Below are 27,789 nucleotides of genomic sequence, written 5' to 3'. Positions count from 1 at the left end.
CATCCAAGATCACACATCCCTTGTTCCATGTGAGCTGAAAGTCCAAAGGAACATAACAAAACGTCCCGATCGACTTACGACCTGTCAGTCGAAACCAATTGCGGTCGTAAGTCGACGAGTACCTGTATGTCTTTTTCTTTTATTAGTAATGCCTTTACTTAAGCAACCAAATATACCCACTTTCTCCAACTCTTTATCATATTAATTGACTACTTTAAAGTCATTCAATGTGATTACTATTTTAACTTTTGTTTTTACTCTATATAATTTACCACATTTACCCTATGACTATGTGATAAATTCTCTAATATATAAATAAATAATTAATTAATAATACTAATAACTGTATAGTGCTCAGTGCCTCCACCAGGTCATTGCTAATGCAGTTCTGACCACGATAGTTTAGGAACCATCATTGCGCTTTACTGTTCCTTTCCTTCCATTAATCATATACACAATGATTCAAACATTACTCAAGCCAGCTAATGCTGACATTGCTCTTGCAGTTCTTAGTGCAATATTAAAACATTCAAAACGTTTCCAAAGCAGTACTTACTGTATTTTTTGCTCCATAAGACGCACTTGTTTTCCACCCAATAGTGGGTGGAAATCTCAGTGCGTCTTATGAAGCTGAAGGTACAAATTTTGTTACCTGCCGCACCACATTTCTAAACCCACCCGCCCACTGCCGCCGCACCACCTTTTTAAACCCACCCGCCTGCCCGCCGCACCACCCTTTTTTTAATACCCCTTCTCCGGTCCGTCCATCGTCGCAGTTCCCCCTTTTTTACCTGGTGATCCAGCACCCTCATCTTATTTCCTGGCCAGCAGCAAAACAGATCAGCAGCGTGGACGTCAGGAACAAGCTTTACACTCTCCCGCTCGGCCCCGCGCTGCTTTCCGAATGGCTGCCATAGGTTCTTGCGAGAACTTACGACAGCCATTCGGAAAGCAGCATGGGGCCGAGTGGAAGAGCGTAAAGCTTGCTCCTGACATCCACGCTGCTGATTTGTTTTGCCACTGGCCCGGAAATGAGAATCCCGGAAGAGTGAAGGCTGCCGCGGCAGGCAGGGAGGGAGAGAAGCCAGCTGGAGCGGATAGTAGAATTTAAAAAGGTACCGGGGGGCTTGCCTGGGGCTGGCTGGCTGGTTGATCTGGAGCTGTATGGCTGGCTTGGGGCTGGCTGGCCTTGGGCTGGCTGGTTGGCCTGGAGCTAGCTGGCTGGCCTGGGGCTGGCTGGCTGGCTGGCTGGCTTGGAGCTGGCGGGCCTGGGGCTGGCTGGCTGGTTTGGGGCTGGCGGGCTGGCTTGAGGCGAGCTGGCTGGGGTCAGGCTGGCTTGGGGCTGCCTACCATTAGGCGTGCCCACCACTAGATGTGCCCTGTACCCTGTCCCAGCCTACCACCAGAGGGGGGACAGGGTACAGGGCACACCATTTGGTTCAGATTTTTTTTTCTTGGTTTTTCCTCCTCTAGAGGTAGGTGTGTCTTATGGTCAGGTGCGTCTTATGGAGCAAAAAATACGGTATCTTGTTGTTGAAACCCTGTCCATATGTGTTCAACTTTTTACTATCGTTTCTCACTAACTGCATCAATATCCATTCGTGATACAGTCCCTATTCGTGATAAAGTGCCTATCCAGTGATTGATTAAAATAATGTTGTCATGATTGTAATGGATTCTCTGAAGTCCATTTTAGTTTTTAACTGCTCTCTGACCCAAGCTGGGTTTCACAGTCGTCGTCAGGGAGAACAAAACTTAGGAGAAATTATCTCTCGGCAGAAGCCGTTCCAGGTACTCCAGTCTTCAGAACTGCCTCCCTTCCTTCTTCCTTCCTTCCAGCCTTTGTCCCAAGTTTGTGTCACTCCTATATCCCAATGACTTCCTTCATCCTCCCTTCTTCCTTCATTTGTCCCACGTTCATGTCCCCTCTCTCCCTTACATCCCAATGTGCTCGTTCGCTCGCTCCCTTCTGTGGTCAAATTCATCCTCCCCCCTCCCAAAGGTGTGTATTAGGGCCATCCAGGTGGGCCTCCTTCTTCCTGTTTTCAGCCACACTTGCTTCTTTATAGGGTTGTGAGCAGCAGCTCCTGCACACTTTACGTGGCTGACCCAGAAGTCTTTGCTTTGATGTCAGCTCTGATGTTGGACAAAAGGCTTCCGGGTCAGCTTCAGTGGCATGCTTGAAATGATGCACACAGTTCCGTTTGTGAGGGCCGTTGTTAGCCAAGTTAATAGTTCCATTTTGAATTCAGGTGGGGCAGTTGTCATGATTTTTGGGGGACATTCATCGAGTAGGCAGTTTGATTTGCTGTATTTGGTGAATAAATTTAGGAATTGATGCCAATTTGGGAATTCGAAGTGGTCCCAGCTCATGTCTACTCTGGTATTCTTACTATCCCGCTGTGGAACCTGAGCTCCCTCCATTTATTCCGCAAGCAACTAAAAACCTGGCTCTTCTCTAACATGTAATTTATTTTCCCTTACTTTTCCACTCGATTTATAAACTTATGTAAACCTTTTCCTACCCTTTCTCATTTTTAAGTTCTTGTAAACCGTGCCAAGCTCTACTTCCATGGAGATGATGTGGTATATAAACTTAAGGTTTAGTTTAGTTTAGTTTAGTTTAGTTAGTATTCTGGTCGTGGGGTTCGAGATAGTGGAGGATATCGTTTGTGGGTGAGGGTAGAGTTGCTCTTAGGTCTGTGATTTTGTTTTTAAAAAAGTTGGCTAGGGCTTGGGCAGATGGGGGTGCTCTCATTGTCATTTTTCAGGATTCTTGTTGTGTCTATTAGTATTTTTACTAGTTTGAACAATTCTTTGCTGTTTATTTTTTCTGTACCTATTTTTTGTGTGTAGTGTTTTGTGCGTTTTTCTCTGATCATATTTTTGTATGTTTTCATTTTTTGTTTCCAGGTTGTCTTATCTGTTTCTTTGTTTGTTATTTTCCAGATTCTCTCCAGCTTTCTTAGTTCCTGTTTATTGGTTAGTAATTCTGAGTCAAATCATTCATTTTGTACTCTATCTTTCTTTTTGTATGTTTAGTAAGGAGCTATTTGGTCTAAGAGTTCTTTGCTGAAATTTTTCCATCTTGTGGGGAATTCCTATATTTCACTGGTTGTAGGGCGAAGCTCATAGTGGGCCCAGAATTCAGTTGGGTTTATAGTACTTCGGCTGGTTATTGTTTTCGTGTTTTTGCTTTTGTGTTTCGGCTGGGAATTCTGTTTTTACCAGTGTAAGTGGAAATTGCCAATATAGTGGTCCGACCAGATGCATTTTTCCCAGGACCCTGTATGATATTGTATTTTGGGGTCTAGGATTTCTTTTTGAGAGAAGGTAACTATGTCAAGTTTGTGGCCTTTTTCATGGGGAATAGGGAAGTCGAGTGACATTAGGAAGTTGGTAATTTTGGTTACTTCTGGCTTTCCCTTTTGTTCTAAGTGAATGTTTATGTCCCCTAGTAGTAGATTGTACAGTACGGGCCTTTTAGAGTGTTAACGGTTAGGAATTCAAAGAATTCTTCTCTGGCGCTTCACCACTTTTTGGGCGGGATATAGAATAGAGTTGTTGTCAGCGGATCTTCTAATTTAACATTAGTGATTTTACAAGTTAGTATTTCTAGGTTTTCTGAAGTTTTGGAATCTGTCTTGGTGTAGTTAAAGGGTTCTTTTAGTATAATCGCTAGGCCACCTCCTTTTTTCCAGCTTCTTGATAGTTGGAGTATTTTGTATCCCTGTGGTAGGATTTCTTTCATGATAGCATCTGTGTCAGAGACCAGCCATGTTTCTGTCAGGAACAGAAAATCCGGTTGTGTTTGTAATATCCAGTCGTATATTATGTGTGTTTTGTTTCTCACGGAGCAGGTATTCAGATAGTATCCTTTGATGTTATCGTAGCTGGTTGGAGTTTCAGAGTAAGTTTCAGAGTATGTTAGTTTTTTTAGGTTTCTGTTATTCGTCTTGTTTCTGTATGGTTTGCGGGGTTTGCGTGTGGTGTTTATCACTGGGATTGAAAGTGGGCCTTGTTCTGGAAGGTTTTTTTGGAGTTGGGGGAGTTTGTTGATTTGATTAGTTTGGCTGGTCTGTGCCAGGAGGGATAAGTGTGAATGGGTTGAGGGGATTTGTCTTCGTTTCCCCAGCATCTAGAGCAGATTAGGTACTAGGAGTAGTTGGTATTTGTTAAAAATTGCCATGTTGTGTGAAGTGTTGAGGGAAGTAAGTCGTATCGGGTAGAGGAGAGTAGTGTTGGTAATTGTGTGAGTGGTGGGTGTTGGTAGTTGATGACGGGTTATACGTACGGAGATGGGCTATGCATGTGGTGACAGGTTAAACCTGCGGTATCAGACTTTACATGCAGTGGAAGGTTATACATGCGGTGATATGAGATATCAGGCTATACATGCGGGTTGTAGGTGCGGTAGTAGGCTATAAGTGTGGCTACACTTGCAGGTTTCACAGGTTACACATGCAAATTTCACAGGCTGTACATGTAGACTGTAATTATAGGCTACACATGCAGATTTCACATGCTAAACAGGCTGTATATGCGGACTAAAGTTATGGTTACACAAGCAGATTTCACAGGCTATACGTGCAGACTATAGATATAAGTTATATAGACTACATATGCAGATTTTGCAAGGCTGTGCATGCAGACTATAATTATGGTTGTACAGGGGTTATTGAAATATTTTTGCATAGTTGATATTATTGAATACTTTAATAGGAGCTGTTAAATGAAGATATTTATATTTTGATGTTTGTTTTTTCAGCAGACCCCCTACCCTGATGCAGGAAGCAAAACACTGGCTGTGTTGGCAATGGTGCAATGAAGTGGCTGATACTTAAAGTTAAATTTTGTTTCTTTAAATTTATTTAAGAAAATCTTAAAAATTAGAAAAGTTTTTCAAAAGTCTTTCAATACTATTAAAATATTTTGGTGAAGATGAGAGACCAATGATGAGCTGGAAGGTCCTAGAGCCTTTCACAGCAGTTTCACATGACCAATGCAGAGGGTTTCTAATCGCCATATCATTCATTCACTATTTGAACTTTTAAGTTGAAATGTTTCTGTGTTGGGGATATTGTTGAAGGTTTATAATTTAACCCCACAATATAAGTGTTTTGACTCAGGTAAAATTGTCAAAATATGGTCATAACAATCGCAAAATCCGTAGTACAGCAAAACCCCTTTTTCAATCACTTGAGACACCTGTTTCTCAAAAGTCAATTGAGAATCCAGAGTAACCCCTAAGTAGCAAATTTTAGAAAGAAGGAGGGGTAGGAGTGATGATGCAGTTTGGAAGGAGAGAAGTTTGAGATTGTATTTATAATGTTATGTCTGATTTGATTATATACAAACAAAAAAGTTGACCCCAGTTACTCCACAGAAATGAATCCAACAGAAACAAAAGACTCTGTGGAGGGTAGATGTTCAAAATGTAGGCTTTATTCAAAATTCAACTTGGTAATCCACATAAAAATTTCTAGGACCCAATACACTGGGAATTTTGGACCCAACACGGACCATGTTTCAACAATACAGTCTTCCTCAAGGGTCTCTTTTGGTCCTATGATAAGGCCTCGTGGATTAAGATGTCCTAATTAACAACATATGAGAGTCTCTGGTGCATGCGTCCTTTTTCACTAGCGCTGTTGGCGCATACACCGGAGACTCTCATACGTTGTTAATTAGGATTTCTTAATCCATGAGGGCTTATCATAGGACCTATAGGGACTCCTGAGGAAGACTGTAGAAACACCAATCGTGTTGGGTCCAAAGTTCCCAGTATATTGATTTGATTATGTGAAATTTACTTTATCTTTCTTCTTAATAATAACTGTTGAACATAAAACTATTCCTCTATTTCTCCATATATAGCTCTTAATTTGGCCTTCTTTTGCACTTATATCCTCTGTGGAAGGGATATGCTTTAAAGAAAACCATTTGATTGCTCCAATTATAAAAAAAACAAATTTTATCATCTTAGATACATTTAGAAGAAATGTAATGTACTGCATTCTTCGATAAATTATTCTCTCTCAACAGATTCTCATCTGTTCACAGTTATTAACTCTAGAAATGTATATTTTATATGACTTAATGTTGCTAGCTGGTTGACATTGATAGAAAGCCATTTATGTCTAGAAATCCATCTATGCTAATCATGCAAAGATACCAATTACTTCTACAGATTCATAGCTCCAACACTGAAGAAAAGAGTATTAGAAAAATGATGCATCATTAGATTAATAACTCCTCCTCTCCTGTTGATCCTAGATTAGCTGTACTTTTATTATTTCAAAAGAAAGCAAAACACAATTTCAAAACAAATTTATTTTCAATTCTATCCATTAGTCAAAGAATCTAAGTAGATACCAGATGCAGCAGGTTTTGAGAAGCTTTTTTTCACTTCAGAAATCGCGCTTGCTCAGTTTAAGGGCTCCTTTTACTAAGACTGTGATAGCGTTTATAGCGCGCACAGAATTATAGCATGCGTTAAACCCACGCTACTTGGCTAGAACTAACGCCAGCTCAATGCTAGCGTTAACATCTAGCACACGTAGTGATCCTGCGTGCACTAAGACCACTATCGCAGCTTAGTAAAAGGTGCCCTAAGTTCATAATATGTTGTTGAGGAAAATGTATTTATCATTCTAAAAATGTTTTGATAAAGGCAACCTAGCAGAGAGCTGCAGATAATTATGCTTACCTGCTGATACCGCTGCTGGGCCTGCGACAAGTACTGTGCCTGGGGTGGTGGATGCGGGGGCTGCAGCTGCTGGTTGTAATATGGCTGTTGGCAGTAGCCACTTATACCTTGTTGCCCATACTGATTTGGTATCTGTTAAAAGAGTCAAGCAAAGTAGACATGGGTTAGGAAATTAGAACCATATCATCTGGTTTATGATTATACTCGCATCTCAATCTCACTGAAATCTATTTCTGCTTATCGGTTGTTCTGCCCCCATGTTATGTGGACATTTGCTCAGTTTCTTGTATAAGAACAAGTTAAGTGTTTGTAATAGATGTATAAGTAATGTGTGCTCTGTGGACTTAAATTCCCAGAGGGCTTTGCTTTCCCTGAGAGTGAGGCTGCTTCCATAAGCCATAAGCCTGCCTCCTTCTTCTCCAGTCTGGGAGAGAGCAGTGGCCATATTGCAAAGCACATGGCTAGATGAGAACCTGAGTGTAGCATTATTCTCCCGCCAGGTTTTTTCACCCTTTAGTTCTAACAATCTATTACAACTTATGTTTTTATCTAAGTCTGGAGATGGTATCATTCCACAAGGTGGACACTCCCAGCTTAACTCTGACTTGCTAGTGGAGTGAGAAGATATGTGACAGACTTGAACTGCATTGAATCCATCGGACTGTAAGCTTGTTTTTGCTTCATTATTAAAGAAACTGTTCAATCAATTCAGTCTGGCTGGTGACACCAAGATTACAGAATTAGCGGTTGCCTGAATAGGAACCTCTTACAGTGGCCAATATGACTCAGAGGAGTCCTTGCTTTCAGCACAAAAACCTGAGATAAAGACTGTACAGTAAGCTGTAGCTGTATAGTGTGATTTAGTCTGCACATTGGAAAAAAAACTGTTAAACTCTTAACTTAGTAGCTGGGAGTGAAAGGACCTGCTAGACTGCTAAACTGTTAACCTGGAGTGCATAAGCCTGCAGACCTTGTTAGTATAATACCTGAACTGGCAGTGTTTAATTGATGCCAAGATTGTCATAACTGAGCTTTAAAGCAGAGGCCTGTGCAAAAATCAGTGAATCCAGCCTCTAAGAATCAGAAGTAAAATTGGTCAATCTTCATTAAATCAAGACGCAAGCAAAATTAATTTGTGTTCTGTGAAGGATCAAGGACTGCTAGGGTTGTTACTGCTTGTATTTCAACTGTATTTAAAACTGCCTTATAATTGCTGATAAGAAGGTATAGATCAAACTATAAGCACCATAGCTAAAGGCTGTATGAATAATTCATAAGGCAATGAGAGGGTTGCCCACACCTCAGTGAAAAGTATCCAAATTGTATCAAGTAGTTATCATAGAGACTCTGCCAAGGCTCAAAGAAAAAAAAAAGGCACCTTACAGAACTATTTGTAAAAAAGGATTTATCCAAGTATTATGGCAGAAGAAACAATAGAAACCAGCATGGCACAAACACACCTTGACAGAGAAGAAGGCACAGAAACAAGGGTGCATACTTTAACTGAAAAGGCTCAGGAGAATTATGAGTCATAAATACCACAGGATATCAGAAAGCTTATGGGCCAGAGTAATGCAGTACATAAGTGATGAAGCCTGTCAGTCAAATAGAAGCTGCCTATCAGAAATATGAAAACACAGCAGCAGAGTTTTATGCTTACCTGGATAGGAAGCATACTCAAGATAGTATGATCCAATCTGACAGCCAAAGGGCCACGAACCAGGCACGGCAGGCCATAGTAAAAAAAAAAAATGCTCTTAAAAAGGCAGAGCAGCAAAAGTAGGCCTCAGAAAAAGACACTGAATCCCAATACTCAGGCAGTTCTAAACACTTCACAAAGAGCTCCAGAACCAGTAGAACATCTAGAACACACAAAACAGGCCACTCAAGCCACTCCAGCAGATCATCCACAGTCTCCATGTCTGTTAAATTGAGAATGAAAGCTGAATCCACAAAAACAAAAGCTCTCTATAGCCCAGTGGTCTCAAACCCACGGCCCATGGGCCACATGTAGCCCGCCAGGTACTATTTTGAGGCCCTCGGTATGTTTATCATAATCACAAAAGTAAAATAAAACAGTTTCTTGATCATATGTCTCTTTAGCTATAAATTACAATATTATTATTAAGACTTAGCTAAAATGAAAGATTTATAAACTATAGAGTTTTACCTCAGGCAAAATTGTCATTTCTTTAATAAGACATTAACTATTTTTTTTCTGAGGCCCTCCAAGTACCTACAAATCCAAAATGTGGCCCTGCAAAGGGTTGGAGTTCGAGACCACTGCACTAGCCAGAAAGAAGCAGCTGTAGAGACACAGAAACTAAAACTAGGAAAACAGGAGAGAGTAGCAGCTGAGGCCGCTGTATGCAGGGCAGTGGAAGAGGCTACTGCGCGCAAAAAGGTTGAAGAAGCTACCACAGCACGCAAAAAGGCAGAGCTCGATATTGCCTTGAAGGTGCTTCAACAAAAAGAAGTGTCTGCTACTAAGGCACAGCTTAAAGTGCTGGAGGAAGCCACAGAAGCTAATGGCAGGGAGAGTCAGCTGAGCCATATCAAATGAGAAGATCCCATACAGCGTACATTAGAATATGTGAAGGCCCATGCCTCAGAGCAAGAAAGCAAACAATTACAGTCTGACTCCGTCACCACTTGGTGAAAGGAAAGTGCATTCCTCAGCAGCGGAGTCAAGACTGCTTGAGAGAAGCAAGCTGAAGGTGGAACATGCCACGGAGACAAGACGCCATTACTATAGTGGCCCACACAAGCTCTCACTCCAGAAAGGCTCCCCGAGAAGAACACTTCATCTCAAGGAGACTCTGATGCCATACAGGAACCTGGCTCCAGTGAAGACTGAGCAGCCACTTTCCCCTCAGCACACTGTGATTAGGCAAGAGGCACCTGACATGCCTTATTCCGTACCTGTTTACAGGTCTACAGCAGCAATTAGTCAGCCACAGATACCCACCGCCAGCACTGAAGGGATCTCAGAAAGAGAAGACCTAGCGACATACTTGGCATGCAAGAAAATAGTGAACATGGGACTCACCCAATTTAATGACTGCCCAGAGAGGTACAGTGGGTGGAAAGCTGATTTTCAAGATACCATATCAGTCATAAAGCCAACTCCCAGGCAAGAGATGAATCTGATGATCAGGTGGCTGGGGCCTGAATCATCTGAAAAGATAAAATGCCTAAAAGATGCATTCCAACATGACAACGCTTAGAGCCTGAAGGAGATGTGGGAGAGGCTCTAGCAGCAGTAATGCAACCCAGAAGCCATTCAGTAAGCATTAATGAAAAGAACAGACAGCTTTCCAAGACTTACCAGCAATGATCATGACAATCTGCTGGATTTGGGAGACCTCCTCCAAGAACTGGAAGCACTTAAGGCCAATCTGAGGGTGACGGGACTAAAGCGTGCCAGACATTCGTGCGCGGACAAAGGAGCTCAGACAAATGCGCGCAGGATTAAAAGTTAAATTTAAACCCCACACACACACACTTTACTTAGAAGTGTTGGCACTGCTGTTGGGGGGGACTCCCCACTTAGAGAAGAAACTGTAATTTTTTTCATAAAACAACACTGCCTTGGGATGTGCGAGAGGGAATTAAATTAACACCAGAGCCTTTCTTCAACAGCTATTTGTGCCCTAATCTGATAACAGTATTATGCCCTGAAATGCAACCTAAAACACTAATCTAGGCTAAAACACTGTTCTGTATTAAACCCTAACAGAGACTCTAAAGGCTACACTCACTATTGCCTAACTGATTTTGCTGAGCTAAAAAAGAGAACTACAATGACATAACCTACAGAAACCCAAGTTTACCTTTCCCAAGTTTGAATGCCAGCAGGCAAGATATTCCAATGGATGTTTTTTTTTTCTCCTTAGCAGAACAGATCCTCTCTAAGTACCTCTTTAGGTGTGGGGAAAAGGGTGAGCTTCCAGATCTGATGAGAGGGTTAGGTGTTTCAGGTTTGTGCAGATTGTCCTTGTTAAGATCAGCTGGAGAAATGTGACGGGTAACTTAAGAGTAGTATAAGAGTAATTTGAGCCTAGGATTGGGTAGGCTGTGGGGAGAGAGAGGCAGACAGTAGTTCACAGGTTGCTGTTAAAACTATCTTTAATGCTGAGCCTCTACAACCTCTCTCTTAGAGCCAGGCTTACTGAGGGTTAAGCACTAGGCACTAGGCCAGCATTCCTTCCCTCAAGGGTCACCTGTAGAGTCTGATCTCTAAAAAAAGTCCTCAGAGGTCTCTCCTCAAGGAGCGCTTTTAGGTTAGTTTGAGAGGATTCACATCCCTGTGAAGGATAGAGTGCTTGGCCTGTTTTCCAGGCCTCTCTCCCACTTACTACTCCCCAAAGTCTCAAAAAGGTCCTAAACAGATCCAAAGAAACCTTTTAGTTAACAGCTCTCTGCTCAAGCAAATATATGTATATTATATATGCAATTCACAGGTTGCTGTGAAAACAGATGGCCTGCTGGAATATGTGTTAAAAGAAAATATGTGGACTTCAGTTAAAAAAAAAAGAAGAAGAAAAAATATAAAAAAATAATGGTAAATAAATGTGTGTGTAAAAAAAAAAAAATAAAATTCTGATCTATAAAAAACATGAAAGGTCTATTTTTGAATTAATACTTGTTGGAGAAACAGAATTCAATCTAAAAATTAACCATTGTTCTTCCTGAAGCAGAATTTTGTCCACATCTCCACCAAGCCAATTTGTTTCAACTGTTTTAAATACAAAAAACCTAAGGTCTTTAAACCTTATGTATGTGAATGTTATATACAATGATGGACTAGTAGAGCAGAGATGTTATGCCTTCTGATGTTACTTTTATATTCAATCATTTTGACCTTCACTTTCCTTATTGTTTTTCCAACATAAATAAGTTAACAGAGACAAATGATTATATACAGTATATTTCATGGTCAGTATTACAGTTAGTTCTATATTTAGAAATAAAAATTTTCTTGATTATGAGGATGTACAAAAGTTATCATAGATAAGGAAAAATAACAGATGAAACAAAACTTGCATAGCAAATAACTAGGATATAATAGGTCTAGGTATGGGCAAGGCAGAGGGTGCAATCATCTCCTTAGGGCTCCTTTTACTAAGCTGCGATAGTATTAAGGTCTAGCGCGGGCGGCAATTCACGCTAAAACCGCTATCGCAGCTTAGTAAAACTAAACTAAACTAAACTAAGCCTTAGGTTTATATACCGCATCTTCTCCACGGAAGTGGAGCTCGACACAGTTTACAAAGTTTAAAAAATATGGGAAGAGAGAAGAGAAAGAGTTTACAAAGCATAAAAAGAGGGGATGTAATCAGGAGAAGAGATGTCATATGCTAGAGAAAAGCCAGGTTTTCAGTTGTTTTCGGAATAGTTGGAGGGAGCCCAGGTTCCGCAGCGGGACAGTGAGATCGTTCCAGAGGCCCTTGATTTTGGAGAGGAGGGATCTACCCAGTTTACCTGCGTGGAGGATGCCGTGTAGAGAGGGGAAGGATAGTTTATGTCTGTGGGCTGATCTGGTGGTAGTTGGTGTCGGGGCAAGGAAGGATAGAGGTATTAGGGGCGGAAGGATGCTGTGAATGATCTTGAAAGCCAGGCAGGAGCATTTGAAATGAATTCTGGAAAGTACTGGGAGCCAGTGAAGATTGGTAAGTAGAGGGGAGACATGGACATATTTGCGTTTAGCAAAAATCAGCTTGGTCGCAGTGTTCTGGATAAGCTGGAGTCTGCGAAGACTTTTTTTCATTAGGCCTAAGTAGATGGCATTACAATAATCGAGTTTGGATAGGATGATGGATTGTACAAGGACGGTGAAATGCTTTTGGTGAAAATAGGATCTAACTTTCCTCAGCATGTGGAGGCTGAAAACACAAGATTTTGCCAGGGAATTCAGGTGATCGTTGAGGGAAAGGGAGGAGTCGATAGTGATGCCGAGGACCTTGCTTGAGAACTCAAGGTGCAGAGCAGGGCCTGTGGGTAGGGTGAAGAGGGCGGGCAGGTGAGCTAATTTTGGGCCGAGCCAGAGTAATTTTGTTTTTGATTCATTTAATTTCATCTGTACTGAGAGGGACCAGGCGTGAAGTCTCATTATGCATGATGTGATGTTCTCTTGGAGGTTTGTAAGGTTTGGATCTGTTTCGAGGAGGATGAGGATATCGTCTGCATATGTGTAAATTGTTTCAAGGGGGGATAGTTTAAGGAGCTTCAGGGAGGTCATATACATGTTGAAGAGAATAGGGGATAGGGGAGAGCCCTGTGGAACACCACAGGATGGTGTCCACGAAGCGGATTTGAAGCCCTTAATGTTTTTACCACGTGTGCGAGCTACCATCAGTTCTGGGTTTTTGTGGGGGTTTTTAAACAAGAGTGTCCTTCTAATATATGCCGATTTCTTTTAAGTATTTTATTGACTATTACCTGATAAAATTTGAAAACCCTAAACTACACACAATGTCAGGAGTTTCACGTGTGACCTGTGTGTTTAAAAGGAATTGTCTGCAGCTCTAGCCTTAATTAGTCCCTTGTTGATGCAAGTTAGAGGATAACCTCTATTCTGAAATCTACAGGCCATCTGTTATGTCTGTAATTCAAATTCATCAAAATCACTGCAAAGTCTTCTTAATTGCAAAAATTGGGACTATGGTTGTTTTCTTTCAGGTTTCGATTATGAAATTTTTCAAAACATAAAAATTGATTTTTATCAGTGGGCTTCCTGAAAATCATGGTTTTAAAATCTATAATTACCCTTTTGGATAGAGATATCCAGAAATGAAATGGTTTCATTATGAAAACTCATGGTGAATTTTAAATTGTTGTCTAAGGAATTAAGCCAAGTATGGAATCATTGTAACTGATCAATGTTGCCCCTCCACAGCATGAAAATGTCATCCAAACTTTTGCCCCAAATCTGGCCTGGTTTTGAAATGGATGATCATTTAAAATCAGAGATTCAAAATGTGTGACATATGGAATTGCAATGTCAGATACCATAGTGACCCCCATTGTTGTTCCTTTCATTTGTTTGTAAAATTTAACCTGAAATAGCAGAAAAAATGATCTTTTAATGCTAAAGTTGCTAACTGCAAAATAAAAACAGATGGTACTCTTGTGTTTTTTGTTCTTGTTTCCAAAATATCTAGTAAAATCTGAAAAACATCATCTTGTGGTATATTTGTGTATAATGCTTCAATATCAAAGGTCAAGCATATCTCAGACAGATCACCATCAAAATCATCTAGTAAATTAATGACATGAGATGAATCTCGAATATAAGATTTTACTTGTGGGACAATGGACCTAAGAAAAGTATCAACAAAAATAGATAGGAATTCTAATAAAGAGCCAATAGCCTACACTATTGACCTCCTTGGCAGATTGATCATTGATTTATTAATTTTTGGTAGTGTATAAAATAAAGGACTAATAGGATGTTTAGTTGTTAAAAATGATCTATTTGGGAGTTAAAAACCTGAGTCAAAACCAACATTAATCGAAAAATCAATATTATTCTTAAGGTTCTCAGTAGGATCTGCATCAAGGGGAAGATTAAAGGTTTCATCAGATAATTGAGGCTGCACTTCTTGGATATAATCATCAGTATTTAGAATAACTATTGCTCCTCCCTATCTCAGAGTTCTCTCTTTCTATTCTTCCTCTGTTCTAATTTGGTAATGCCATAAGGCTGCATTGCCTTCATTTACACCCAAGCATAGCTAGATTATAATATGCACTTTTAGCAAATTTGTTGAAAGATTATTTATATGAACATTACTGCATCATGTCTGTAGATATACCTTCAAATATTTCCATGAGTATTTTTACAGCTTACTTTTGACTAATGTTTTCCAATATTGTCACTGTTCTATATCCATAAGGTGTTTACAATATTCTTTTTATCATTTTTAGATTCTTTTTCAATATATATTTCCCCCTCTTTTTTGCTTCTCCCTCATTTATCACAGCATTAATTCATCTCCACCAAAAACTCAGGATTTTTCCAAGGCTTCTAGCGTCTATTATTGTCTTTGGTTTCTTTTTGTTTTTTTCTCTGCTTTAAATTTACAAACGGATAGGGAGCCAATGAAATGACTTGCAGAGAGAGGTAGTAAGGGTATAACGACATACCCGGGTAGATTACTATCGTCATGATGATCTATATTTTAATAATTTTTTAAAAAAAATATCTTCATGGATTTTATTTTACAGTATCATTGTTAATATTTTAGTTTATTTATATTCTTCTGATTTATTAGGTATTCTTAATGTTTGTATTTATTTGCATTTTCATTTCCTGACATTTCTTTCTCTACATCACTAAAATCCAACCCTTCCTTTCTGAACACACTGCTAAAATCCTCATCTATACCTTCATCACCTCGTGCCTACACTACTGCAACCTGCTTCTCATTGGCCTTCAGCTAAACCATCTCTCTCCCCTTCAATCTGTTCAAAACTCTGCTGCACGCCTCATATTCCATCAATGTCGTTATACCCATGCTACTTCTCTCCGCAAGTCACTTCATTGGCTCCCTATCCATTTCCGCATACAGTTCAACTCCTTTTACTGACCTACAAGTGTGTTCATTCCGCAGCTCCTCAATATCTCTCCTCTATCCCCACACTTCCCCCCTGGGTACTCCGTTCATCTGGTAAGTCTCTCTTATCTGTACCCTTCTCTACGGCCAGCACTTCATAAGTCTGGTAGCATTATAGAAATGATGATTATTAGTAGTCCTGGTATATGCTACAATTCTCAAACTCTGAATGGGATTCAATGCTTCAGAATAAGTTTCTTGAATATATTCAATTTTATTCAAGACATTCCAGGGTATATATTCACCAAGCAGTGATGAGCGTAGCACGAAATATCCAGTTTATAAAGAGCTGGCTGATGCATAGCTAATTAAGGGCTCCTTGTACAAAGCTGCGCTATGGCTTCAACGCGCGGAATAGCACGTGCTAAATTGCCGCGTGTGCTAGCCGCTACCGCCTCCTTTAGAGCAGGTGGTGGATTTCCAGTTGGCGCATGCTACTCCAGTGTGTGTGATAAAACCGCTAGCGCAGCTTTGTAAAAGGAGCCCTAAGTCAATATTCAGACTTAAGTGGCTGTGGGTTAGCACATAAAGGTAAGACTATGTTTTGTGTGGTCCTATTTATGTGGTTACTCTGGCTGGTCAAGTGTTGAATATCAGCATTTAACCAGCCAACTGTTGACTCAACCCCCCGAAATGCCCCCAAAAGAGCCTATTTTCACTTTGGCGCTATCTACAAATTTTCAGTACCAATAACCGGTTAAGTGTGGCTGAAAATTAGCAGAGAGCCCCAAACAAGCAATTGGCAGCCATTTCTGATCAGCTATAATTGTTTTGAATATCCACAAATACATTTTTGTTTTCACAATTCCTCCCTAGTGCAAGATTTAACTTAGGCAAATTGTCTTTTCTAGCAGCATTTTCCTTGATGTTCAAATTCATCCTCTTAGCTACCATCTTCTCAGGCACAGGGTGAACAGAGCTATTCTAAATAAAATTATGATCTTGAAAATATTCTTCTGTCTATTAAAAACAGCCATTTTATAATGTATTATTTTTGGCCTTCGTTCCAGGTTTGCTCATTTGCAGCTACAAAATGGTTGCAAACTATCTAACAACCCCCCCCCCCTCTCCCCTGTACAAAAACACGGAACAGGTTTTTAGCGTTGGCTGGTGCACTGAATGCTGTGCGCTAGAGAATGACACAGGGACAAATTTTTCCCCGTCCCATCCCCACAAGTTTTTTCGCTGTCCCTGACCCATTCCTGTAAGCTCTGTCTTAACCACACAAGCCTGGAACACTTATGATTTTAAAATGCTTGAGGCTTGTGTAGATGAGGACAGAACTTGCAGGAATGGGGCAGGAGCAGGAAAAGAACTCGCTGGGACGGGAAAATTTGTACTCATGTCATTCTCTACTCTGCGCTGCTCCGACAGTCATAGAGTTCCTATGAATATTGGAGCAGCGCAGAGAATTCAACACACCGGCTGGCACTAAAAACCTGTTCCATGCTTTTGTAAAAGGAGGGGAAAATGAGGTCTAGCTAACTTCTCTCCTCTACATTCACTTACCATCTGAAATATAAATCAAATTATGTTACAAAGTGATTGGCTGCAGCCACAAACCCAGCCAAAACACTCTACTATGGTTTTGCTACTTTCTCAAAAGTCAAATTCCATAAATCATCTTAACACTACAATATTGGATAGCCTCGCCACATATTTTGTGAAAAAGATTGATGGTCTGTGATTCCATTTCCCTTCTGTAAAGTCTTTTAGGAGACCACTCAATTATTTCATATGTAAAGTCTACTTCTTGTTTACTTCCAGAAGACTGTTCAACAATTACATTGGCCTCTCATAACTGGTTCTCTTTCAATAAACCTTCACACTCCCGGTGATATCAGCAAAATAGTGAGTAAATTGGATGACCTTTCTACCTCGGTAAATAATATGCAAATTGAAACTTCAGGCAAATTTGACCAAATTAATAAAGAAATTGCTGCAGTTCAACAATCGACTGGAATTTTAATTAAAGATAGACTTTTCTTTTTAAAGAAGATTGAACAACTGGAAAATCATAGTAGGAGACTTAATCTTAGAGTTATAAATTTTCCTAAGTTTTGTCTATTACCCCACTTGATATGTTTAAAAAGTATCTTACTAAGAACTTGAAATTTCCTCCTGAAGCAATTCCTCCTATAAATAAAGTATTCTATCTTCCAAGAAAAGTTGAATCTTCTTTACCAGACAAAAAAAAGGATGGACTTCATGATATGGATTTAAATAATTTGACTGATATTTTGGAAACCACTCAAGAAAATATTGAATATCGTGGTACATTAATATTGTCTTTAGTATTTGAACAAGATCTAAATGCTATAATGAGAACCTTCTTCCGGCATTCTCAGGACCCGTCTGGATTTTTCCAGATGTGACAAAATCTACACAAGATGGTGTTTCTTGCTGTGCGAGAAGAAGTAAAGAGTTTGGGGGCAACTTTTCTGCTTAGTTATCCTTGCAAATGTTTGATAAGATACACCGGTATTAAATATATCTTCTATATGCCTGAACATCTTCATAGCTTCTTGGATACTAAGAAAATGCTGTAAAGATAGCACAGTAGTTAAAGACCGGAAGTTTAAATGCACGTTAAGCCATTTCTTTATTATATTGATTATTGTTTCCTATTAATGAGATCTCCCTATCTCTGAAATTTTATCTCTCCCTGTATAATTGAGGTCTTCTTATGAGTTAAAAATTTCCTTTGAATGTTTTCAATTTAAAAAAATTTTAACACTGGAAGGATTTTCCTTGATTATTGTGTTAATATTGGAATTTATGTTGTGTTATTATTTGAATACTCTGAATTGCTGTAACAAGTGGATACTTGTGATATTGTTTGAAAAAGGATAAATAAATAAAAATAAAAATAGAAAAACCCTTCATACTCAGCTGTGGCTAAAATATTTTCATCTACGAAACTCAAAAAAACAACAACAAAGGTGACCAATGGTGTTCAGTCTCTTTTTATTGTGATTGACTCGATACGATCGGGTTTCGGCCCACAAGGGGCCTGCCTCAGGAATCTTGTAATTAAATCATGATAGACAGAATTCACAGTGCTCTTTTACTCATCATGGAAAGTAATGCTCCGTATAAAACCTGCATATGTGGCTAAACTGCTAGCTTGGAGAACCAACGTGTGCTGCTGTCCGTGCCATGATACAGCAAAGTTTGACAATAGGACAATTTCCAATGCCCCGGAAAACAGCAGTTATTAAACAAGTTCTGAAACACTCCTCTTTAATCGCTGCAATCTTGTTAGTCTATTACCCTGTTTCTAATCTTTGTTTTATCTTTAAACTCTTGGAGAAACTTGTTTTTGAATAATTTTCCTCTCAGGTAGAAAATGCATCCCTCTCAAGGGAGCTTCTTTGTTTCACAGTACAGAAATTGTAATTACAGCACTTTTGAGTGAACTTTACAAGATACTAACCCCCTCTTTTACTAAGATGCGCTAATCGATTAGCATGCGCTAAACGCTGTGTGCATGTTAGTCCCTGGACGTGTTAGCGTTTAGCGCATGCTAATCGATTAGCGCATCTTAGTAAAAGAGGGGGTTAGTATTGTTGTTATTGCTCTGATAGTACATATCATTAGATCTCTTAGCCAGTGGCATAGTAAGGAAGGGCAGACTGCCCCGGGCACCGGCACCTTTCCTCCTCTCTGACCCTCCTTCCCACTCCTCCCCTGCCATGTGTGCACCTTCACTCCCCCCACCACCACTCTATCTCTAGCTCTTCACCAGCGCAAGCAGCGGCTCCAACTTGCTGCTGGCACTGGCTTCAGCACTCCCCTCTGATGTTACTTGCAGGTCCAGTGCTAGGAAATGACATCAGAGGGAGAGTCAATGCTGGCGTGGGCAGCAAGTAGGAGATGCTGTTCACGTGGGGAAGCTTAACAGGTACAAGGAAGGGAAGGGTGGGCACAGCAGGGTGGGTGGAAAAGAGGGTGAGGAGGGTGCTTCCACCCCCAAATGCCTCCCACCCAATGCTCTCAGCAGCTTTTGATTTGGTCAATCTTTCCAAATTACTAACATGTTTGTCTCAATTGAGTCTATCAGGTACAGTACTGAGTTGGTTCACTTCACTTTTTAAAGCGCTCATATTTTGTGTCTTTATAGTCTCAGCACTCTGCTTCCTACTCCAGCGTTACATAAGAACATAAGAATTGCCGTTGCTGGGTCAGACCAGTGGTCCATCATGTCCAGCAGTCCGCTCATGCGGTGGCCCTTGGTCAAAGACCAGCGCCCTAACTGAGACTAGCCCTACCTGTGTACGTTCTGGTTCAGCAGGAACTTGTCTAACTTTGTCTTGAATCCCTGGAGGGTGTTTTCCCCTGTAACAGACTCCGGAAGAGTGTTCCAGTTTTCTACCACTCTCTAGGTAAAGAAGAACTTCCTTATGTTCGCACGGAATCTATCCCCTTTCAACTTTAGAGAGTGCCCTCTCGTTCTCCCTACCTTGGAGAGGGTGAACAACCTGTCCTTATCTACTAAGTCTATTCCCTTCAGTGCCTTGAATGTTTCGATCATGCCCCTTTTCAATCTCCTCTGTTCTCATGAGAACTGACATCAGCCAATCACAGAGCGGTGCAGGATCCGACAGGAAGCGCAAAGGAGGTGTGTCCAGGAGAGCACCACAACTTTAAAAAGGTACCGGGGCGGCTTTGGGTGCAGGTGGCTTCGGGCGGGCTCCTTCAATGTGACGGCTTTTGACTGGGCTGCAGGCGGGAAGCTTCACGTGCGGATATCGTCAGGCGGGCTCCTTCACTGCGGGTGGCTTCGGGTGCGGGCAGTTTCTGGCTGTAATAAAACCCTAAGCGCGCATGCGTACTTAGGATGGCGTGTTCCATGACAGCATGATGTGTCCCTCCATGCTGAATTCCATTTTCGAACACGGAGGCAGGGAACACGCCAGTGACTTCCTCCCTCCCGCCCTCACTCACCAACCTCTGCCGCTCCTCTTCAAATCAGCCTGCTGAGGTTCGCCGGCCAGCTGTAGCGAACCTCGCAGGCCGTTCTCCACCTCGGTAGCACGTTCTCTCTGACACGATCTGATCACGATCGCATCAGAGGGAACATGCTATCAAGGTGGAGAGCGGCCTGAGAGGTTCGCTACAGTTGGCTGGCAAACCTCAGCAGGCTGCTTTGAAGAGGAGCAGCAGCGGCAGCAGCGGATCATGCTGGTGGGCCAGAAGACACCAGGAAGCTGGGATGGAGGGAGGGTAAGAACAGGGGCAGGTATGGCACAACAAGGGGGGAGAGGGAAAAGGAGCTGTTTTGGGGGGAAGGGGTGTGCTGGGGGCAGACAGCAATCATGCTTTGTTATGGGAGGGGGGAACAGAAGGGTGCCATGGAGCAGGCAGGCATGGCACAACAGGGGGAGAGGGAAAGGGGACTGCTTTGGGGGAGGAGTGTGCTGGGGGCAAGTAGCAATTATGTGTCCCATGCTGGTAAGTGGAGGGAGAGAGGGAAAGGGGGCTGCTTTGGAGGGAGGGGTGTGCTTTGCTCTGGGAGGGGGGGAAACAGAAGGGGGCCACGGAGAGACAGGCAGGCATGGCACAACAGATAAATACAGGCAGGCAGGGGGCCAGGGAGACAGAAAGAAAGACAGACAGGGGGCCAGGGAGAGACACAGACAGAAAGAATGACAGACAGACAGACAGCGTCCAAGGAGAGACAAAGAAAAAAAAACAGACAGACATCTACTCTAGCACCCGTAAATGTAACACTAGTAATCTAATGTATTATTAGTCTATAGGGGGGACTGTTGAAATTAGTGATAGCTTGCCATAGGCAGATTTGACAAAGACTAGTTCTTAAAACCAAACTGCCGCGAGCACTTGACGTTTCTTTACCCCCCAGTTCAACCGCAATTTTAATTATCAGTGTTACCAGCTGAATATGAATGACACCATAATTGGTCCAAAAGCACTAAATGTTAATTCATCATTATAAGAAGATTCAAGATATAAGAAGATTTAAGTAGTAACAGTTGACTAATGTATTGAAAAGAAACCATTCTTCTATTCATCATCTTTTATGATAAGGGTTTTGTGAATATAATAATCAGAACACGAGTTAGCATTAAATCCAGAAAAGACAGTGGCTTATGAGATAACAGGCCCTTTATCACAAGTTAGTGTTGATCTAGTCCTTTTTGATTTATTGGATAGCCCTGTCATGTTATTTGTGGTCTTAAATCTCGCCAAATCCTCCAAAGTGAAATTTGAGGCAGGTTACAACAGCAATCAATGTAAACATGAATATTACAACAGAAATCAATGCAATAACAGCAATCAATCAATGCACCAGCAACAACGAGCAATGCAACATCAACTGTTTTAATGCAGGCTTAAATATATATTGCAGGAAGCAGTTCAGTTTTGTTCCTAGCATAGATTTCTGATGCAGTGTGTTTACAGTAGTTCTATCATCAACCTAGGATTCTGAAAATTATCCACCTTCGAGATCACTATCCTCCTGTTCTACAGTTTCAGGGTTATCTGTCTAGAATAGTGTTTCAGTCACAACATATACATCACATATGTACAGTATAACACCTAAAGAAAAAAATCTGACCATCAGGAATTACTACAGATAAGTTTGTCATAAAAACCAGTAAAAAAGAATTGATGAAAAAATTGCCAGTTTGTTTATGCAATAAACTCTTCTTTCTGTCTGACTGAAAAATTTCATTAATATGGTTCAGTTACTAAGATCCTGAATCGGAAGCCAAGGACAGGCTTCAACAATGAGACGAAAGCACACAACGAGGGAGTCGTGAGGGCAGGATGTCAAGAGATCAGCCAAGGGTGTATTGTTAAAAAAAAATTCACTTTATTAATGGATATGCCGCAATGGCTCAATAGACTCGACACTGGCAGTGTTTCAGCGTCTGTGCCTTTATCAAGAGTCTGACTTGAATGAAGCACAGTGCATATGTGCACTCAAGGAGACGCACTGTAGAGATGTTGGTGAAAGCAAAAAATGAAAACTAGTGTCCAAAGTGAAACAGATTGAGGAAGTGGTTTAATAAAACAATATTTAAAACTGCATGAGGGTGAGATGTCATGCTCCTCCGGTTGGGCACTTCTAACAATCGGGTCTCAACTGCTCCAATTCACCAAAATTGAGTAATCCTTCAGGTCTTTTCAATCCACGTCAACAGTCGTAGGACCACAGAGAGGCTTACCAGGGGTTAGGCTAAAACCAGCATATCTCCCCCTGAGGGCTGCCTCTCTCTTAGCCCTTCCAAAGCTCCAGATGTCACTTCCAATCAGTACTATATGGGTTAGGTAAAAATAATTAAAGTCTTAATATATTCAAATCATAAACTGTCATCTTTCTCAAATCCATGCCTCAATAATACCATTCATAAGCAAACAATCCTTGGCTTTAGTCCCTTTCCAACTTTGCAAAAACTAACACATGCAAATCAGTCCATATGCAAATTTCCTCCTAGTTTCACCTTGAGTTATCCAAGGGTCATGCTTTTCAGACAGAAGAATGGGATTCCATCATTCCAGTCTTCCTAGATCCTTCTTTGGGACTTTCCTTGCCTCAGTGGACAAAGGGCAAGGAGATGAATTCACCACCCATATGGAACACTCATATGGTTCTCCTCCCCATTTATTCCCATCCTTTCCTAAACCTCCACTTCCATAATTTCTTCTATATCCCCCTCTTCCTTCAGATCCATAGGTACTTCCTCATCCCCTTGTGTTTCCCACATCATCTCTTCTTCTCTTTAGGTAATTCAATATGACCCCTATCTTCCCTCTCACCCAATACCTCATGTTTCTTGACCTGAGGTCTAAATGGTCTCTTCTTACAAGTAAGGAGTCTCCAAAAGGGGATTTTGTTTCATTTTTGGAACCTAGGATGAGATATTGTGAGCTGGAAGGGTTCTGGGACTTATCCTCCGGGTAAGCCTCGGACTCCCATCATCATCTCTCCATGGGGCTAAACCATCCTCATTAGACTATGTAAACCACTTTGAATGTGGTTGTGTAACCACAAAAACGTCATCCCTTTTCCTTTCAATTCTGTGTAACAATGCCTACATATGGAAGAGATACTGCCCATATTCCTTATACACTCCCATTATAAACCTTAAAATGTGTACACTTCTCCCTCAGTATTCACGGAGGATAGGGGCAGAGCCGGACCACGAATTGAGAAAAAATGCGAATGACTTCTTGTCCGGCTCTGACCCACCTCCGCCTCTCTTCAGCCTTCCTCCCGGCATCCCGGCCTTACCTGGTGGTCTAACAGGCTTTCGGGGCAGGAGCGATCTTCCTACGCTCCCGCCCTGTGCAGATCGCCAATAGGAAATGACTGCTGTGAATTCCCGTAGTCTCTCGAGACTACGACGGGAGCTCACGGCAGCCATTTCATATTGGCGATCTACATGGGCAGGAGCGTAGGAAGATCGCTCCAGCCCCGAAAGCCTGCTAGACCACCAGATAAGGCCGGGATGCCGGGAGGAAGGCTGGAGAGAGGTGGGAATGTCATAAACTATGGGGGGTTCCCCCCCTAAAAATCGCAAATATGTGAAACCACAAGTGTCGAAACCGTGAATGGGGAGGGAGAAATGTACACATTTAACACATGACAGCAGATAAAGGCCAAATGGCCCATCTGGTCTGCCCATCCACAGTAACCATTATCTCTTTCTCTCTCCGAGAGATCCCACATGCCTATTCCAGGCCCTCTTGAACACGCTTGAATAATAAACAATACTATTCAGTCATTTTTTATTTGGTTACTTTACATGCTTTGTTCATTTTTATTCTTATAACAAAATTCCATTGCAACAATCAAAATTAGGTCCCAAAAAGTTGGACATTACTATCTATTTGTTTGCAAGCAATATCATAGGAAATGGGACAATAGTGACCTTGACATAAAAGCATTGAAAATTATTCCTTCTCTTAATAAACTGACTTCTTGGTACAAGATTGTAAGGATCAGCAGGGGCTGAATTAGCAGAGCCATGAGGTAGCTCAAAGAATTAGATTTTTATTTTCCAAAATATTTATGAAATTACTAAGGACATAAATCCATAGGAAATACAGTATATAAGATACTTGACAGAGCCTAAAGCGTCAGATACATACTGGCATTCTAATCCACTCTTTTTTGGGGGATGGCCCTACACTCACACTGTGAAACAAATTGCTGGCAATTTTAGAGGAAGTGTGCCGGTGGTCTATAGAGTAGAACTACCCCGATCTCCTTTTAAGGGATGACCAAGGACTAGATTCAGTAAATGGTGCTAAAAAAAAAACCAGTGCCCCAAATATCTGCGCAAAGTATTATTCTATAAACAGCGCTCTGAGTTGGGTGCCGTCTATAACCTGGTGTAAATCCTGGCAAGTAATTTAGGTGCTCCCCTTTTGAGTTGCGCACCATAAAATTTGTGCATGGATCTTTTATAGAATAGCGCTGAACAAGACGTACGTGTAAATCTAAATTGTTGCACTCAATTATTGGTGCTAATTGGCTTGTAAGGCAATTTAGTCGCACACACATCTCAGGATGATGCGCAATTTTGCACGCCATTTACAGAATCCGAGGACAAGTCTTTATGGAACAACAGATATCCAAACACAAACGCCAGAATTTGCACATAGCAATCTTTTTATTCAAGAAGTAGTTCTGCAATCCTGCTTGTCTGAGGGAGAAGCTCCTTTCAATAACTGGAAGGCGCAGATGCTTGAAATGGCCAATTATGAGTTGCATACCCTTAGCCTGAAAGAAAGGAAGGACTGGATGATTTATAAAACTATATGGGAGTGTTTCATGCATCAGTATTTTAGAGATTAGATGTATGGCTTCTTCAGTAAAGATTACTCCTCTTAGTATTTACCTGGACAGTGCAATAAGCAACCCCAGAGCAACAAATAGCATAAACAGTGGTGCAATTGAGGGACGATGATGTATTACAGATGGTTTATTGTGTGGTATGAATGGGCTAAGGGTATAATGAAAACTGGACCATATTAAGTGTCTCCTTTGACTGAATTACAACTACCTAGAGGAGTTTTTCTGTTTTGAAATACCAGCACTGATAATCGGGGCACAATATTTTAGTCGACAATTCTATGTATTGTATGGCTCCTTATTTGGTGCAATTAAAGATAAAAGGATTCAACATGTAAAAAATTCAAGGTTTTAAGCCACTTTCTAAAACTCAGATAACTCTGAGAAATTTTCAACTATTCTGGGAGTTTATTCCAGTACACTAGGACTGCCCTATAAAAAAAAATTGATGTCCTCATCCTAAGTAGTCCAAACTCTTTAACCAACGGTTGGGCAGACTGGATGGACCATTCGGGTCTTTATCTGCCATCATTTACTATGTTACTAAGTTACTAAAATCCCTGTGCCACTAAAGCACAACCGTTTCTGTAGATTATGAATCTTCAAATTGACCCCGAAATAAAGAGGCCCTATTCTCTCAAGTGGTCTTCAAAGAATAAAACTTTGAACAAGATCCTAATTTCCACCAGAAGCCAGCATCAAAGCTTACTGCAGCAGTGCAACTCTATTGCGGTGTTTTTTCTAGGTCATCATCCTTGAAGCAATATTCGGTATTCATGCAGCTCCAGGTAGATAGTATTACAACAGTACAGGTGACTTAGCACGGTTACCTAGACCAGTGTTTTTCAACCGCTGTTCCGCGGCACACTAGTGTGCCGCGAGAAGTTGCCTGGTGTGCCGTACGGTCAGGGCCGCCATCAGGGCAGTACCACCAGTCCTGCATTCAGGGGCCCGGAGCTGACAGGGGGCCCGGGCTCCCCCAGGGTCCTAGGCCACAGTCTAGGGAGAGGGGCGGTCCGCCCCACGTGGACAGGAGTTCAATACATCTCGAGCCGCGATGCTCGTCTTCTGTTCCTGCCTGCCCTGCAGCTAACATATAGCCGATCGCAAGCGTTCCCCGATGTCAGCGCTGACGTCGGAGGGAGGGCTTAAGCAAAGCCTGCCCTCCGACGTCAGCACTGACGTCGGAGAATACTTCCGTTCGGCTATTTGTGCGCGGCAGGGCAGGCAGGAAGCAGAAGACAAGCCTCGCGGCTTGAGCTTCGTTTTGCTGAGAAAGTTGCAAAGATGGGCTGGGAGGCAAACACGGAACACAAAAGGGGGGAGGGAGTGCGTTTTGGACACAAGGCATGAACTTGGGAGAGAGGAAGGGAGGGAAAGAGATGCTGAGGTGGGGGAGGGAATGGGTTTTTGGACACAGAAGAAATGGACTTGGGAGAGAGGAAGGGAGGGAAAGAGATGCTGAGGTGGGGGAGGGAATGAGTGTTTGGACACAGAAGGCATGGACTTTGGAGAGAGGAAGGGAGGGAAAGAGATGGTTGTGTACACGGGGAATAGAAGAAAGGAGAATTTTTGGTCATAGGGAGGGAGTGAGGTACAGATAGTGGCATACCAGGGTGGGGGGGGCGGTCTGCCCCACCCCGGGTTTACGTCCCAAGGGGGTGCACAGCTGGCCACCCTCCAGTGTTGTCCCTAGGCCGGCAAACTGCGGCTCTTTAGCCACTTGAGTGCCACCGCCGCCATCGGGAACAGGCCGGCGCCAAGTTCTCCCTGCTTTTCCCTGTGGGGCCGGCCAACTCTCGCCACTCGCGTCAATTCTGACGTCGGAGAGGACGTTCTGGGCCAGCCAATCGTGGCTGGCCTAGAACGTCCTCTCCAACGTTAGAATTGACGACGGGTGGTGAGAGTTGGTCGGCCCCGCGGGGAAGAGAAGCAGGGAGAACTTGGCGCCGGCCTGTTCCCGATGGCGGCGGTGGCACTCAAGTGAATTACTTTATATATAGTCAATATAGGCACAGAGTTAAATTTTTTAACATTTTCTAATGGTGGTGTGCCTCGTGATTTTTTTCATGAAACAAGTGTGCCTTTGCCCAAAAAAGGTTGAAAAACACTGACCTAGACCACTGTGTGAAAATCCTGGGGCCGTAAGTAAGTTCTTAACTGCTCAATGGCCTTCATTTTTATCTAAGCTATACGTACCACTTGTTTCATTTGAGAATCAAATTAGAGCAAAACACCCAACATTCTCACCTTTGAGTCTATCAAAACATCATGTTGTAAGTAGATAATCACTGACAGTGCCTTCGGAAAATCTACTGTATCCAACCATAAAATCTGTTTTCAAGACCTTCAGTCTCAAATAATTCTTTACCAGTCAACTACTAATAACTGACGTACGAGGGTTCTTCAAAATGTTTCTGCACTTTCATACTGTATTTTCACAGGAAATGGTTGGGGCGGGAGAAGTGGTAATACAGTTTGTAGAATGTTATGTGAGGCAACAGAGTGATTATGTGGAAAAGTGGTGTAGTTTGCTTTTGAGATATGTAATAAATAGTGTTAAAAAAAAATAAAAATGTGCAAACTTTTTGAAGATCCCTCGTACATTCCGCCCACAGCTCTCTTTGCCTTAT

The 27,789-nt window shown here is 41.8% G+C and overlaps 1 protein-coding gene across 3 annotated transcripts in view; it reads right to left on the bottom strand.

Annotated features, from left to right (window-relative positions):
* Positions 1–27,789, bottom strand: part of ARID1B (AT-rich interaction domain 1B) — a 938,949-nt gene that overhangs the window by 664,926 nt on the left and 246,234 nt on the right. For all 3 annotated transcript variants that reach the window (XM_033937003.1, XM_033937004.1, XM_033937005.1), the window contains one exon: positions 6,710–6,841. In XM_033937003.1, coding sequence (XP_033792894.1) covers positions 6,710–6,841 — 132 coding nt within the window. The remainder of the gene's footprint in view (positions 1–6,709; positions 6,842–27,789) is intronic.

The sequence above is a fragment of the Geotrypetes seraphini genome, chromosome 3 (assembly GCF_902459505.1).
Source record: "Geotrypetes seraphini chromosome 3, aGeoSer1.1, whole genome shotgun sequence".
NCBI lineage: Eukaryota > Metazoa > Chordata > Amphibia > Gymnophiona > Dermophiidae > Geotrypetes > Geotrypetes seraphini.
This window is presented reverse-complemented; position numbering and strand designations above follow the sequence as displayed.